This window comes from Fundulus heteroclitus, chromosome 2 (genome assembly GCF_011125445.2).
Source record: "Fundulus heteroclitus isolate FHET01 chromosome 2, MU-UCD_Fhet_4.1, whole genome shotgun sequence".
Lineage (NCBI taxonomy): Eukaryota > Metazoa > Chordata > Actinopteri > Cyprinodontiformes > Fundulidae > Fundulus > Fundulus heteroclitus.
Genome location: NC_046362.1, coordinates 22625814 through 22641921, shown reverse-complemented (window position 1 = coordinate 22641921; position 16108 = coordinate 22625814). Strand labels below are relative to the sequence as shown.

General features: G+C 39.8%; 1 protein-coding gene across 3 annotated transcripts in view; it reads right to left on the bottom strand.

Moving 5' to 3' along the window:
* Positions 1 to 16108, bottom strand: part of itpr2 (inositol 1,4,5-trisphosphate receptor, type 2) — a 96217-nt gene that overhangs the window by 33306 nt on the left and 46803 nt on the right. For all 3 annotated transcript variants that reach the window (XM_021323347.2, XM_012876033.3, XM_036151131.1), the window contains 3 exons: positions 3885 to 4005; positions 1101 to 1285; positions 836 to 1016 (listed from right to left, as the gene is read on the bottom strand). In XM_021323347.2, the coding sequence (XP_021179022.2) occupies positions 836 to 1016; positions 1101 to 1285; positions 3885 to 4005 (487 nt within the window). The remainder of the gene's footprint in view (positions 1 to 835; positions 1017 to 1100; positions 1286 to 3884; positions 4006 to 16108) is intronic.

The window sequence follows — 16108 nt, the reverse complement described above, 5'->3', positions numbered from 1 at the left end:
CAAGGCTTAGCTGAACCCTCAAGACCTCACACAGTGTAAAAGGACGATTGTTTCTATGGCAATGCCTGTCTGATTTCAGGACACAACCTTAAATGACTCACTTTTTTTCACTTAAACATGCATGTTTAACAGTCCTTTTAATCATTTGGGTACAATTGTTGCTGCCGAAATTGTTTTATTCAAGACAGCAAGTGGTTTTTTAGCAATTCTTTGGGCCAAAGTGAATAAGCCGGTTGGAAAGTTGCAGCTCTTTTTGTCCCATCTTGACAGGGACATGAGATTACGTATAGTGTCCAGCAAAAGTATTCACACCCCTCGTACTTTTTCATATTTTGCACAGCTGCAACCTCAAACGTTATACAGCAACGCAGTGCAATAGCGCATGATTGTGCGTGGTGATTCTTTTAAACAAAGAAAATCTGAAAAGTGTTGCCTGCCTCCTGAGTCAATACTAGCAACCGTCTCTCTGCTGCCGTTAAAACTGTGTCTCCACAGGCTTTGGACATCTAAAGACTAAAAATGTGCCCATGTTTCTTTGCTAAATAGATCACACTGGAGGGATGCTGTCTGTGAACACAAATGTTGTCACAGATTCTTATTTCGACATGCATTTGTGCTTTTGACTACACCACTCTAACAAAGAATCATGTTTTGATCCAGCTTTGCTTTAGCTCTGGCTAGAACTTCAGGGTTTTCTGTCAGTTCTGTCTTGTATTCAGCTCCACTCATCTTCCCCGCAGCTCTAAAGCAGCTTCGCCGTCCCTCTTTGGAGAACAGCATTCCCACAGCACGACGCTGCCACCACCAGTTCAGTGCATCGTTACTCGCTTTTTACCTTTCCTAAACCTGTTGCTGCAGAGGCTGCTGTCATCTTCCCTTTTCCTGCAGCTGAAATCAAACATGTTCACCGACACGGTGGAGCGGATGTCCTGCTGGGCCGTGTTCATGCGATCGTACAAGACCTTGAAGAACTTCTCAGAGTTCTTCTGTTTGTACAGCTGGTTGTAGAAGGAGTTCTGGACGGGAGACAGAGTGATGATAAAGACACGTGTCCCACACCGAAACGGAGAACTCTGGGCACGGGTATCAGCGGAGCCCACCTGTATCTGCGTGTTTCCGCCCTTCAAAAGAGCGATGCCCAGTAAAATGCTCTCCTCAAACACTCGGTCGTTCTTGGTGTTGACTATGAGGTCGATCACCAGCTCCGTTGCCCCGACCTTATCCAGGAGGCACTGAATCTCCACCATGCTGCTGCCCGGCTTGTCAGAGTCCAGCGAGGAAGAACCTGCAAAAGAGAATAATTAAACTATTTAAAACATTTAGGGAATTGAACAGATACACGTTTAAAACCTTCCAAAATTATGTTAAATTTAATTTTAGAGAAACAACCTTTGATTAGTTAATAAAGCGAAACTAGGTCTGACTTATCTGGATGAATGAGACCCTTTACTCAAAAGTTTCTGCAACCAACAGAAAATGGCTACAGAAGAATACATGGACTGACTTAAGTAGCTGCTTTCGCCTGTACTGACTTAGGTTAAGATCATACATAGAAAGCAAATAATAGAATAGTGAGGAACAATGTTCTTAAAACACGTCAGTACTTGCCATGACTATTAACAACTTAAATAGCAATAGAATAGTAAGATATAGATACCTGTTTTCTATTGACTGCAGCACTTTGATGTTTGTTGGAAATGTAAGGTGCAATACTAAAAATCTATTATTATTATTATTATTATTATTATTATTATTATTATTATTATTATTATTATTATTATTATTATTATTATTATTATTATTATATGTTATAGTTCAGTCTAGGTAGCAGACCTGAGGGTCCTGGAGGGGCTGTAGGGCTGAAGCAAGTCTGACAAACAGGGTGGTCTAACATCGTTAAGAGTATTAAATGCCACTAAGACAACCTTAAAATCCACTTTAAGATGGACAGCTGGACACTCGGTGAGACGTGAGCTGCCTTTCTGGTCCTGGTCAACAGTTTTCTCAGTTCTGAAGTAGCTGTACTGGAGCAGTTTATCTCATTGTTTATCTATTATTATTGATTTGGGAAAATCTTTTATAAATCTATTTTTTGGTTAATTTATAGGCAATTCTATCACTTATGGGGCATCGGCGGCGCAGGAGCGAGGGAGTTTGTCCTCCAATTGGCGGGTTGCCGGTCTGATCCCCATTCTAACCATCTCAGTCATGGTGTCCATGAACAAGAGGGCCTGGTGGATGTATGGCAGCCTGGCCTCTGTTAGTCTGACCCAGGGCAGCTGTGGCTACTAGCATAGCTCACCACCGTTAGCGTGTGATTGGCTAAATGACAGCAGTATAAAGCGCTTTGGGGTCGTCAGACTAGTTAAAGCGCTATACAAGTACAAGCCATTTACCATTTTTACCATTTAATGTATCCATTTATTTTTCCATTTATCCAACTACCTAATAATCAATATATCAACATTTATTTACCTTTTTGTCAATAGCTTTATAGTTCCTAATTATCTATTTATTTTCTAATATATCCAAGCATTAGTCCACTTTATCAACTTTGTCCTTCCATATTTATTAATCTATATTTGTATTCATCTGTCTATTTATTCACTTATTCATCAATTTATTTATTTTGTCATTTGTCCATTAGGTTTGTACTTCTTTAGCTTAGCCTACGCATACATCCGTCCACCCACCCTTGGTTGTTGATCTGCCTTTTAATCTACTTTTTATACCACCCATTTACTAACCTATCATCAAAAATAGGAAAGTCATGGTAATATACAGTGTGTATAAATAAAAGCTTTGCAAACGAGACTGTAATAGAATCAAATAAACCCAACATTTAAAATCAAGACTTTGGCTAGGATTTTAAACAAGACCGTTCTCAGGGCTGCATAGATGCATTTCAGAGGAAACCCTTCCTGCTGCCTAACGCAGGCTTGAAAGTTCTGCAAACTAACAAAGACAACTGCAAGACAAATTTGTGGATTGATGAAGTCAAAATAAAAACAAGCAGGGCTGCTGTAGGAACTTAGACTAAAAGTGCAGATCCGTCAGGTGAAGAACAACAACTTGTAAACATAGCGGTACGTCAATCATACTAAATGGACTGTGGCTAAACGTTTTACTAGTCCAATTCAAGGGTCCTTGACAGGGACAACACCAACAGCACAATGCAACATCAACTAATGCCAAAGTTTTCATTCTGCACTGGATTTCCAGCAATGACAGAAGAATGAAAACCCAAAATCCTTAATGCAAAAATCAACAAAAACTGGGAGGAAGGGACATTTTGCAGACTCTGCAGCATAAATAACACCATCTGTAAAACATTTCTTTATAAACACTTTGCCACGGATAACCTGAAGTTTCATCATCGCAAAATTAAATCAGACGGCGTCATAGCTGAAGCCTTTTACACGGTCGAAGAAAAAAAAATGCATTCACATTGGCAAAAACTTTGATTTGACTTCCATTTACAAGCTCTGACTCTTTTTCAGATGGTTATATAAAGTACTGACCTCACTTCAACTAAGTCCTTCTCTTTTGACACAAAAACGTACATAATAAAGTAATGATCCTTTTTGGAAAATTAAACCGATTGTGCCTGTTGAACCTCACCTCTTTTAGAGATGAAGTTAGATTTTACTGGCTTGTTCAGCGATTCACAGGGTAAGAATAGCATTCCTCCAACATTTACACATAGTATGCTAATTTACTGTCTGTAGTAATTCACAAAGTGCTTCAAAAAAAAAAAAACCTGCCAACATTTCCTAAACAGCACATCTCCCTGGAAGCAGACTGTCATGTAAGCTGCTTCTGCTCCCCCTGCAGAGAAGCAGTTATTTCAGTGTCGGCAGAGTTTATTTGGGGTCTCTTAGTACCTCCTGACGACTGCTTGACAAAGCCTCCTGAAGAACCGCTTCCACTCCCACCCTCCGACTTGGAGGGAAGCTTTTGATTTCCAATGTAGCGAGCGAGAAGAATCTTCCTTAGCTCGTTTCCCTGCGGAGACAGAAACAATCAGATTAAATTTGTATGTTCAAACTGGAATTTTCACACATCTCTAAATGGTGAAGCAGGTTTTTTTTTTTCCTCCCCCCTAGATATTACACAATAACACATCAAAGATAAAAGGATGACAAATCTTAAAGTAACAAGCAAGAGCGATTGTGGAAATCTGGTCAATCATCTTCTGAGACTGCTGAGCACATTTTATCCCGATCCACCTAATGGGAATCATCACAATTATTCCACGATACATTTCTCTTGTGATGCGAATGCCGTCTCGCTGCGTGGCAACGCCGTTATCAACAAATAAATCTAAAGATTGAGAGAGCGCAGCAGTAAGTGTACGCATTAATGCCGGCACATTTATAAAACAATCTGAAATGCTGGCACAGTAATAGATACGGTGCTGTAGAAAAAAAGATGCTAGCCCACTTCCAGATTTCTTCTGTTGCTGCCCCACCCCAAACACAAATGTTTGAGAATAAACAAATGTTGAATTTTTGGATATAAGGCCAGTCTCTGAGTGGATCACTGAGAAACCTCTCTTTTGTTTTCAGAGGTGGACTTGTTAAAAAGGGTTTTGGATCGTCGTCGCTCTGCATGAACCCAAGTGTGCAACTGGTGGCCGGACATTCTCCCTCTGGCGTTTCTGGCCCTGAGCAGAACGCATGCTTCCATCAATTAAGAGTTAATTAATAGACCCTGAAGCAGGAAAATAGGCCCAGACCATCACAATGCCACCGCCATGTCTGACTGGTGATGAAACGAGATTTTTCTTTTTAATTGAGTTACTTTAATTGATGTAAGTTACTGTAGTAACTTACATCAATTAAAGTAACTGTAGTTCTCTACAGTCCAGCAGAAAGGCTTTCCAGACTGATGGCTGCAATGACTTTGTCCCTCATTTTTTCTAACATTTCTTTATATTGGGGCATAATGTGATGCTTTTTGAGATCCTGCCTTTGTGTGGTCAGATGGACTCTGTTTAAATAGTTACTGGATTCTACTAGTTAGACAGTAATCTGGCTTAGTTATGGGTGGAAAAAAATATTTAAGAATTTGGTTAATTATATTTAAGAGATGTTACTTTTTTCACATAGAACCAGGTGGTTTTGAAAAAAAATATTTCTCTTGATTCATTGTTTGAAAACTTCTTTTTGTACTTTGTTGGGTTGTCTGTCTGATATTGAAATGTATTTTATGATCTGAAAACACTAGTGTTTGACACAAAAAGCAAAAACATAAGAAATCTGTAAGGGACAAATACCTTAGAAAAACAGAATCACAACAACAACTGGGATATTTTCTGCCATATTTGTTTCCTGATTATTTGTTTAGACTTGGTGTTAAAAGATGAAATTTTGACCTCATTTTTAACATTTGGAAAAACCCAACTACACTAAATCCACCCATTTGGGGTCTGGATGGGATCTGTCTGAATAATTTGCTGTGCAGGAAACATTCCTCTGCTCATTATTAGCTGTGTGTCTACAGTAGCAGCAGGTTTGTATTTCAAATGGCATTTATTTTCCTACTATCTATAATAATCTTCGGTCTGTCTCGTGTGACATTTAGGGCTGATGAGCAGAAAAATGATGGAAACTTCGCATTAAAGTAATCTTTCAGTGGCAGGTGTGTGATAGGAGGGTGAGTGACTGACTCATGTGAAAACAATTAGGAATCATCTATCATTATTGTCCAGGATAAACTATAGGAGGGGGATTAATATTGGATTCTGTGGAAACGGGAATTGACACAGGCCGATCAGCACAGATGATGGATGTATAAAAGAGAGGGAGAAGGAGTGGAACAGCAAGATACAGCCTCTCATGGTTTCTACCCAAACATATTAGAAGGAGATGGTGGTTGGGAGATGTTGAGAAAACAGGCAAAGCTCTTATTTGAGGCAGAGACTGACCCCCACCACCTGCGGGAACTTGGAGTAAAGTCACTGCTCCGGTGCATTGAAAGGAGTCAATTGAGGTAAATCAGGCATCTGACTGAGATTCCCTTCCTATCAAAGCTTTTACACGGATGTCCTTTTTTGGAGGAGACTTCTGGGCAGACCCAGGCCTCACTAGAGGAGCTCCAGTATCGTCTACTCCTCTGTCATATTGCAAACACAAACATCAATGTATTATATAGCACTTTTATTGTATGAAACAACACAAAGTCATGATGTTTATGTCAATAGTGGATTCAGATTCTGAATTAGATTTAGTTCTGGACTTTGACTAGGCCATTCAGATGCATAAATATGCTTTGATCTAAACCACTCATGCTAGTGCTGTTATTTTCCTGCTGCAGGGTGGACCTCCACTCCCATTGAAAGTCTTTTAGGTGTTCTTGCAGATTGCTCTCTACACTGCAAAAAGGGAACTAAAAGTAAGTAAGAATTTATTGAAATTTGTGTATTTTTCCTTGGTTTGAGGAGCTAAATAAGATCATTCGCCAATGGAATGAGTATTTTTACCCCTAAAATACGATAATTAGATATCCTGCACTTGAAATAAGATGGAGATGAATTGTTCCTGTTTTAAATCTTATTCCACTGGCAAATAGTCTTATTTACCTGCTCTAATCAAGGAAAAATACACTGATTTCAAGAAAACTTCACTTAGTTTTAGTTTCCTTTTTGAAGTGTAGCTCCATCTTCCCTGTCTCGCCTAAAAAAAAATCCTACAGCATGATGCTGCCTCAGTGTTTCACCTTTGAAGATGGTGTGTTTTATGTGCAATGTTATTTTTGCACCACATGGAGCAAAATGCATGTAGGTTAAACGATGGTCTCGTCTGACTAGCCCTTGTTCTGCATGCTTGCTTTGCCCCTTCATGGGCCTCTTTGATGAAATAAAATCATACAAACAAAATGCTCTGAGGTTTGTTGCTGTAATGTGAAAAAAGTGAATATTAAGATGAATTATTTTGCAAGACACAGTTAATATACGTTCCACCCTAAAAACCCTTTGTGGACCCCAGAATGAGAAGGATAGTGCTTTTGACGAGAGGGGTTTGGGGTTGCCCTCCTAATTCTATAAAAGCACAAGACAATGATGGGATAACTGAATGACCTGAACTGTTAGACCAGTGAATTGCACGTCTGAATAACCAAACTTAAGAACTAACACTAAAAAACTAAGTCTGAGTCTCTCATTGCACATCAATTTCTTGTTGATTTTTCTTAACCTAATTAAGGCCAACATATAACGCTAATTGATATTCAGCTTTACATGTTCTCCCTGTGAATGCATGGGTTCTCTCCAAGTACTCCGGCTTCCTACCACAGTCCAAAAACAATGACCAATTAAGGCTAATTAAGGTTAATTGGGCTGAGTGCCCCTACGTGTGACTGTGTGTGTACATGGCTGTTCATCCTGTGTGTCTCTGCGTTGCCATGTGATGAACTGGTGGACTGTCCCTTCCTGCTTCTCGTCCGATAACCGTGAGAGATAGAACCAGCCACCCTGACGGATGTAGATAATGAATGGGTAGATGGATGACTCTTTTGAGGGGTCATTTTATTTCACATACCGACAACTGCTCATTGTACAGAAACTTGCGAGTACCTCATCTAAAGTGTCAAGCCTCAGCGGAAATTTTTCAAGAACTCCTGTGTTGAGTGCGACAAAAAAAAAGCCAAAACAAGACAGATTCTGCATCGGCATTTTTGACAGTTTCAGGCACAAATCAAGTCGCACCAAAAAAGGCAGATCAGCTAAAACTCCACTAACTGAGAACAGGCATAAGGAAGAGCATGTGTGGCGGATGCTCCGTGTCAGTAAACACTCAATCTCATCTGCAGTCAGCACAGACACTTGTCTGCCTGCACTGTCTGGCTGAGCAGCTTCACAACCGCGCACACATCCGCAAAGCACAGCTGAGGATGATCCATGGAGGGAGCCTCTCTCATTTCCACACTGCACTACAAACACTATTTAAAGCATCATAATATAGCACATGATCGATTTCAAATTAAGCAACGTTTGGACTTGATTTCCCTCCCCGTTCTAGCTGAGTGCATGTTGGCACTCAGCAGTGAAGGTCCAACAGGAGATAGCTGAAAGGGCGATGCAGTGTGCTGGCTACAATCGCAGGAGGAGAGAGGAAAGAGGAGAAGAGGAGAAGAGGGAAGGCAGGATATAGAGAGAACAGAGGAGAGTCAGTCCAGCCTGACTCATCTGCTTGCTGCTGCATTGACGAGGAAAAACTCCAGAAAGATGATGTAAGAGCCACGAGAAACGAAAGACGGGAGTTGGAGGTAAAAGTGCCGACAGAAGTTAGAGAGACGGGAGGGAGGGCGAACAGCAGAGCAAGGAAGCATACTGTTGTGATGTTTTAAAATGTGCACTGGCACGCCACACTGCGGCTCTGCTGTCCAGGCTGGGGATGAGTTGCCGATTCCCTTCAGTCGGCGTCTCAGCAGCCCGTTTCCCCCCCTCCCTCCCTCCCCCCCTCCCTCCTTCTTCCAAACCTCTTGCAGAGCTCTGCTGTCTGAGAATCTTCTCTACACTGGAGAGAAGATTGGATTTAAAAAGTGCTTCTTTCGGTGGTCTGAAACTCACGCAGGTAGCAGAGGGCAGCACACCAGAGTTGTGCAGTTCAAATGAGGCTACAGAGTTAAGGTAGACAGGAAAAAATGCAGAGCGAGTCAGGGGTTTTTGAGAAGGGCAAGAGAGATTGCTTTTTTTTTCTGTGATACTTTCAGTCTGAGACAGATCTCTGTGCTTGTCTTGGGAATAAAGTTGATTTTAACAGCATATTTTTTCCAACAAATCACAAGAGTCCAACAACTTCAGCATCAGTAAACAACATCCCATACTTTTTTTTGCAAGATGAAGTTTCAAACGCCACAACAACTCTGAACTACTGGTATGCAGTAGTTCTCAAAGAGTGAGGTGCAAAGTCATGACAGGGGCCCCAGGTATAGCCTTGCCATTTTCCTTTTTTTTTTTTTTTTACAGACTGTTCGGTATGAATAACAAGGGATTCTCAGTAATCCTCAGAGCAACGTGTAGGATGCTCTCCTTTCACTTCACTAGGGAGCTTTATGATTCGTTAAATTATATTTATTCAGGCGTCTCGGCGGAAACCAGAAGTGGTTCGGCCGACACCGGGCATGACCTTTCCGCTATTAAAAGCCACTAAAATCTAACTAAATCCATCAGATTACTTTTCACTTACATTTCGACACACTGCCCAACATGGTGAGTTGATTTTGAACATTGTAAACAGCTTGGAAACATGTTGCTTTTGCATAACATTCTGTGGTTTCATGGTTATTCTGTACATTAGAACCTAGTTAGTAGTATGGTTTGAAATGGACGTGTTATATGCTACACTTTGCAAAAAGTAGTATGCTTGAAGTTAATTTTATTAAGTATACTTACATATAAGGTTGAGTCTTTGTATTAATGCACTTAGTTTTAGACTTCTGCTTATACTTTTCAGTAAACGTCAAGTATACTTCACTCACTAAGTATGAAATAAGTATACTTCTAGTACAGTTAAATAAACTACTTTTTGCTAAGGGTCTAGTATCCAAGAAATAAACCATTTGCGGTTAAAATTTGACCTAAATCCAGTACAACTTTGGTTACGTGTTCATACGATTTACTGTGGAGGTCTAAATTTGTGGTTTGGATTTGTGTTTACTGAGGGTTTTCAAATACTAAAGATGTGTCCGTTTTCTAATCACCCCACAACTATGTGCTGCTTTTTGTTGGTCTATCAGAAACAAAGAAAAACTTTTGTAAAAAAGGGAATACCTCTGCAAGGTTCCTTTCTGTACCTCAAGTGAGACATTAAGGACAACAAAATACCAACTTAAAAGTTAGATTTTATCGCATGTCATCTCTTGTCTCTTGGTGTGTTTTTTTTTCTGTCAAACATCTGGCAACTACAGGCAAACTCCTAAGAAGAAAGTAACTTCATAGTCTCTCTTGTTCCAGGAGGGACTGTTGCAACTTTACTTCACCTCAATGTTTGATGTTAAAGCTAAAATTGTGTAATATGATTTGGCTATAAATATGTCAAGCCTCTGATTCAGCAGTACAGGCATGCTTTATGAAGCTTCACACTGTAGAGAGCAAAGTCAGTCATGTTTAGTTCAGCGGTAATGAGCAGATTAAGCATAACAAGAGGAGAATTATAGCGTGAAACCTTTAAGAAAGAGGCTTACAACTGATGGGACTAAGATCTTAAAAGATCAGTAAAGCAATAGTAATCTTTCCAATTGGCTGCTCTATGACCTTCTAAAAGTACTGATTACCCTGTGTGGAGGAACAACAATTAAAATTTTGTCTGCTTGATACGCTAATCTGCTAATTACAGGGTGGATTTTCCTGACGCAATTTGAACTGCGTCTTATATATTCATTAAGATCTCCTTTTCCTTTTTTTATTTTTGCAGACACGTCATAATGCTCTCGCTGGCCTGTGCCTAAGGCCAAAAAGGACAAATAGTATGTGTATCTGATAAAACCCTGCAACAGAAACAAACATCACGAGCTGCAGTTTCACAACATTTTAAAAGCTGCAGTCCCCGCAGCGCATGAAATGATTTCACCCAACAAACAAGCACATCAGCAAAACAAATTAGGCCCACATGTGAAAGCAATTGGTGATTCAAAGAAATACAGGGCCAGCAGCACGAACATTTAGTACAAGGTTAACTGCTGGTTAACAAATTCCCTAATAAAGTTAGGTTCTGATTGTGTTTATTTGGTAGATAAAAATGTTGAAGATAATTTGTTTTAAAAGGCAGGGTTGGACTTTTTGTCCTTTGGTTGAAGTTAAGCATTTAGACAGTAAAGTAAAGCTCCATTTTTACTTATGACATTGGCAAGGCAAGGCAAATGTATTTGTATAGCACATTTCAGCACAAGGACAACACAAAGTGCTATACATGATTAAAATATAGGAAAATAAAAACAGGATAAAAGCAAGTTGGAATAAAATGTAGAAAAAAATAAAACACGGGAAAATGGAAACTAAAAGCAAATGTTAAACACAGTTGGACTACAAACTTGAACTAAGGATGTTTCAGTAAAACAGTTTAACTAGAACAGTTAAAGGCAATCCTAAACAAATGGGCTATTAGTTTTGATTTAAAAGAACTGGTATGATTTTAACTTAGGTGCTTTGGTATATGGATGGGCATTTGGGCGGATGAATGGGTGAGAGGGGCTTTGAACGGACATATAGGATGGTGGGTTGATTGGCAAACGGATGCACTAATGGAAGGACACGTTAATGGGTGGGTCTTTGAATGGTCTTTTGAATTGAACGGGCAAAAAATGGATGGGTGGGTAATTGAATCAGAGGGTCAATGACAGATGGATTAGTGGGTCAATGAGCAGAGGGATAGGTTGGTAGGTTGTTTTAATTGGTGGCTTAATGGGCAAATGGACGTGCAAACAGAAGGGTAAATTACTGGGTATTTTGAATGGGCAGGTCAGCGGGGGGGATAAATGGATGAGTGGGTGATTGAATGGGTGGGAGCGATGGAGCGTTTCATTAGCAGGTATACGGGTGGATGAATGGGTAAATGGTTGGATTGGGTTGGTTAATGGTTGGGTGGATTGGTGGGTTCATGAATGGATGGATTTTATTTGTTTAAAAAGTAGTCCTTTCTTCCACTTGTCCACTTTCTTCTTAATATATTTTCACTTTCTTCTTTTTTTTTTGTAAGTGCACACGGCATAATATATTTCTTTAGAGTCATTACTTATAATGAAACTAAAGAAGTCTAGTGTTGAAGTTTGTTAATGTTATCTTCCTATGTCTAATGTTTTTTCTGGGGTTTTTTGTACAGCACCTTGAATCATCTTGTTAAAAAAGTGCTATTTAAATAAACTTGCCTTGCCAAAGACTGGTCTGGGGAAAAAAGCAGACAAAGTCCAAAGGCGTACTTATAGCATTAGCAGTGACTTCAGAAAGACTTGCACAATGGGAGTGTTGGTCTTTTTTTGTTTTTACTAAATTTTACGAATATCTTCCTCTCTAATACATAAGAAAGGAAGATCTTCCAGAAGAGCACCTACAGAGTTCTGGGTGTCTAAAAAACACAGCTGGTAGACATGAAAAGACAGAAGCAATCGGTCAAAACATGAACCGAAACCGCATATCATCCATCCCCTTCTGGTCACGTGTCTCCTTAAGCACAAGGGGCCTAACTCACATGCAATCAGATTCAAATAACACACTATGACCTGTGTCCCAAACACTGCTCACAGTCACAACTAATCTCGTTCATAGCCAGGTGCCCTAAGATGCATGATGTTCTCACACGAAAGCCAGAGATCTTAACAAACTAATAAAATGGTTTTCAATCATCTTTTCTTCCAAAGATCTAGTTAAATCTAGAAAAGATGCCAAAGCTGTCTGGACAAAGTGTAAACACACGTCAGCTGGTGAGCTTGTTTCAGTATAGCTCTGATAAATTAGTCTACCAGAGGTATCACAATTGTTTAGCCATCAATTAGGAAGAAAAAAGATACATTGAAACAACAAGGGTGGATGTTGCACATTTTGTATTTGAAAGAAGTTTCAGATTTAATTGTTTTCAAAGTTATGAGCTCTTCATAGTGGACACATTTTGCACTCATTATCAGCTCATTTAAACAGATAACACATTTTTGTGAAGATGTTCTGGGTGGACCTTAAAGCAGACCCATGCTCAGCGAGCATTTCCACATTCAGTATGTAGACCTCTTTTGTAAAGTCGCGTCCCTACCAGACAAGCGACATGTGCTAATCCCTTATCGCCATGGAGACCAATGCACACACACCTCCCCTCACAGACACCTGACTGATAAATCGAGGGATATAAAAGACAGAAAGGAGAGACCATCTCTTCAGATTAAACTGAGACGGTAAATCTCACCATCAAGCACCAAATAGATTTTCAAACAACGTATGAGAGCTTTCTGGTTCAGAGGCTTCAACAATATTACAGCTCCAGATTTAGCCCGGCCATGTCCCACTTTCAACTTTAGGTAAAATCAGCATGCTGTGGCAGCCTAAATACCAATAAAGGTCAAACTATATAACAGTCACAGACGGTTACTACACCCGTCTGGCCTGCTACATCTAGAAAAATAAGCTATAGTCCACAGAGGCTCCCATCCCTTCTTGTTATTAAACGGGCAAAAAGGGGGAAACCCCACAGGATGATTTCCCACAGAGACAGCCAGCATCGCCTTGCCTGCCTGGCAGGGATCGCATGTGCCTGAGCGAGGCTTTACCTCGACGTGCATGCAGGAGATGCATTTAGCATCAAGACGGTGGTAATCTGTAAATCTGCTTTGCCTTTGGGTAAGGTGGTGTGAAACCTGGCAAGCGCAGCGGTGGGACAGAAGCACAGACAAAGAGATGGACGGTGTGTGAATAACAGAGGCGAGTGAGAAATTGGAGGGAGGGACAAGAAATCCTCTGAGAGTGATCGGTGTTACATAAGCAGCTCTCTCAGTCTACTGTAAACAAGAAGGTGTGCACTGTACATAAAGCAGCACATGGCAAGGCAGTATGTGAAGCTGAACATCTAAAATACACATTTTAATTTAAAACATTATTTTTACATATAACCGACCACTACTGAAAGCTTGGGCCAACTGCTACGCTGAAACTTTGCAAAGTTCCCTTGAGCAGAAATAAAGCATTTTAGAAGTGCAGGAACCAAAGCATGTGGTTGTTGGGATGAAATATTAATCTCTAAAGAAATAATTCTTATCAGGGTAAAGCTGTTTAAAATCCCAGATAGCAAACCATGAGCAGCATGCATGTTAAACAGCCCTCTGCAGGCTAGCAACCAGAGCAGGGGGGCCGACTAACAAATATTACTCTAAAAAGAACAGAACGTCAAACAGGGATAATATACAGCACAATGCGCACTTGAAAGTGATTACTAAATTTGGTGCGGTTAGTATTTCTTTCGTTATGTATCGAAGTTATCATTATCATTTATTTTAACAATCACTTCTTTAAACAGGAAACACCCTTTAAACGTTAAAATCTCATTTACAAAGGACAGTAGCTTAAGACGGCACTAACATACAACACAGGAATAACAAACGTGACACGTTTTAAATTCTCTTGTAGTTTATTGACTTAATATTTAACAAAGTCTTATTACATGTGAAACAGAAGTTAAAATTTTTAAAATCTGTTTCTACTCACTGAAACAAGTTCCTTCAAATATAGCTGCTTTTATAGCAAATTATAATAATATAGTATTATTATAATAGTAGTATTTACCATGAAAATAAAACAAAGATATAGTGTTGATGTTGTTTTAGATAGCATTAAACTCAGAGATATTGTAGCTTGATAAACCTTTACCAGCCCAAGCCTACTGGTACATAATGGTCTTTCTGCAAAAAGATGAGTGGAGCTAATTCAAAATGAGAATTATTTTCTCTCCTTTTTAAAACAGTAAACACAGTCCAAGTTTTTTTTTTATTATTATGTCAGTCCCTAATGCATTCTGCTGTTGTGAAGCTGGTTTGCTAAAAGGTTGTAGCAAAGCTAAAGCCTCCCGCTCTTACTAATTTTACCTGTGAAGAAAACATCTTACTGTACAAGCAAACTAACTTTTTCTTGTCTGATTTATGTCATCAGTAGTAACAACAACTTCATTTTTTGGGTTTGTTTTGGAGATGCACCAAGAAATTGTCTCAGTTTTATCTACCCAGACCGGTGACTGTCTGGGTAAATCTAACTCCAACCCTATATTTTTGAAAAAACAGCGTTCTAATCGCTACAAAGTCAACACGTTTTGATGGTTGTTCGTGAGAGAAGATGAGTTAAACTTAGTTATTTTCACTATCAGTAAGCTGTTTAAAATGAAGGCGGAAAAAGTACAGAGCAGAAGCTTTTTAACAGGAAACAGGACTCTCTGGAAGATGTCGGGACGTTTCTACGGTTCAGATGGCAAGAGAGCAAGACTTTCAGCGGATAACAGGAAGGCTGAATGGAGTGCAGCAAAGTTGCTCACTTTCATTCTTTTGATCTTTCGATCTCTGTCTCTAACATAACAGGCTGGAATTAAATAGTTAAGGTAAGGGTCTACTGTGTAGGGAATCTATATAGAAACTGCTGTTTTTGTAACGTTAAACAAGCTAATCATACTTATCGCTAATGTACGATGATAATGCTAGTTTTATCAAGTAAACTAATCATTTTGTAATTGTTTTAAGTTATAGCTAAAATCCTGTTTTACAGTCACTACTCGCTCATGCCACTGTGTGGTGTCCCTCTGCCGCCAATTGAAATGATTGACTGCTCACCGCTGGAAGGCTACAATTTTTCAAATTGTTTAATTTATAAATAATATAAAGCTCCTGCAGAGAAATCGGAATTTGGTGCAGTTGGAACCTTCTGGCCAAAACCTCTCAGAAAGTGAGGATCAGAAGTCACTAACAAAGTTTTAATCGGTCCATCTCTATGTAGAATTTTAGCCCCTGTTTACAAGACAATGATTTCTGGTGAAAGCTGAACAGTTTGGTTGCGTTTCTTTGTACTCTTCATTTACACGGCAACGCTGAATGTTTCTTCTTACGACGGCACAGTTTGAAAACAGGTTCCAGTGTGTAATGGTTAGAAAACGTCCCGGTTTCGGCCTTTTTCACAGCCTGGTGGGCATCTGTAGTTCTCGCCGCTGTTAGCGTCAGCAGAGTAGTAGAAAAGCCAATCACAACCATCCCATCCCCACTCCAGCTGCTGTGGGAACCTTAACCATCTCACTCTGAGCTCATCACACCACTTCAGAGTTCTGCGTATGCTGAGTTTCAAAGAGCATAGCAACAGTAGTGGCACGGCATGCGAATTACACCGTTCTCAGGTTTCTACTGCCGCCGTGTAAACGGAGATTGCAATAAGAACGTTGTTGCGTAAACACGTTAACAGAAACGGGAAAAAGTTGTTTTCAGTGGACCGCTGTCATGTAAACAGGGCCTTAGCTGTATTAATTGATGACAGTAAAGATGAACATATTAGGCTTTCCCTGCTTGATACCGATTTCTGGTTTTGTTTGAGAACAGTAACGCATAACTCATTCATGTTCATACACACACACACAATGCACTCTTGGGTAGGAGAAGT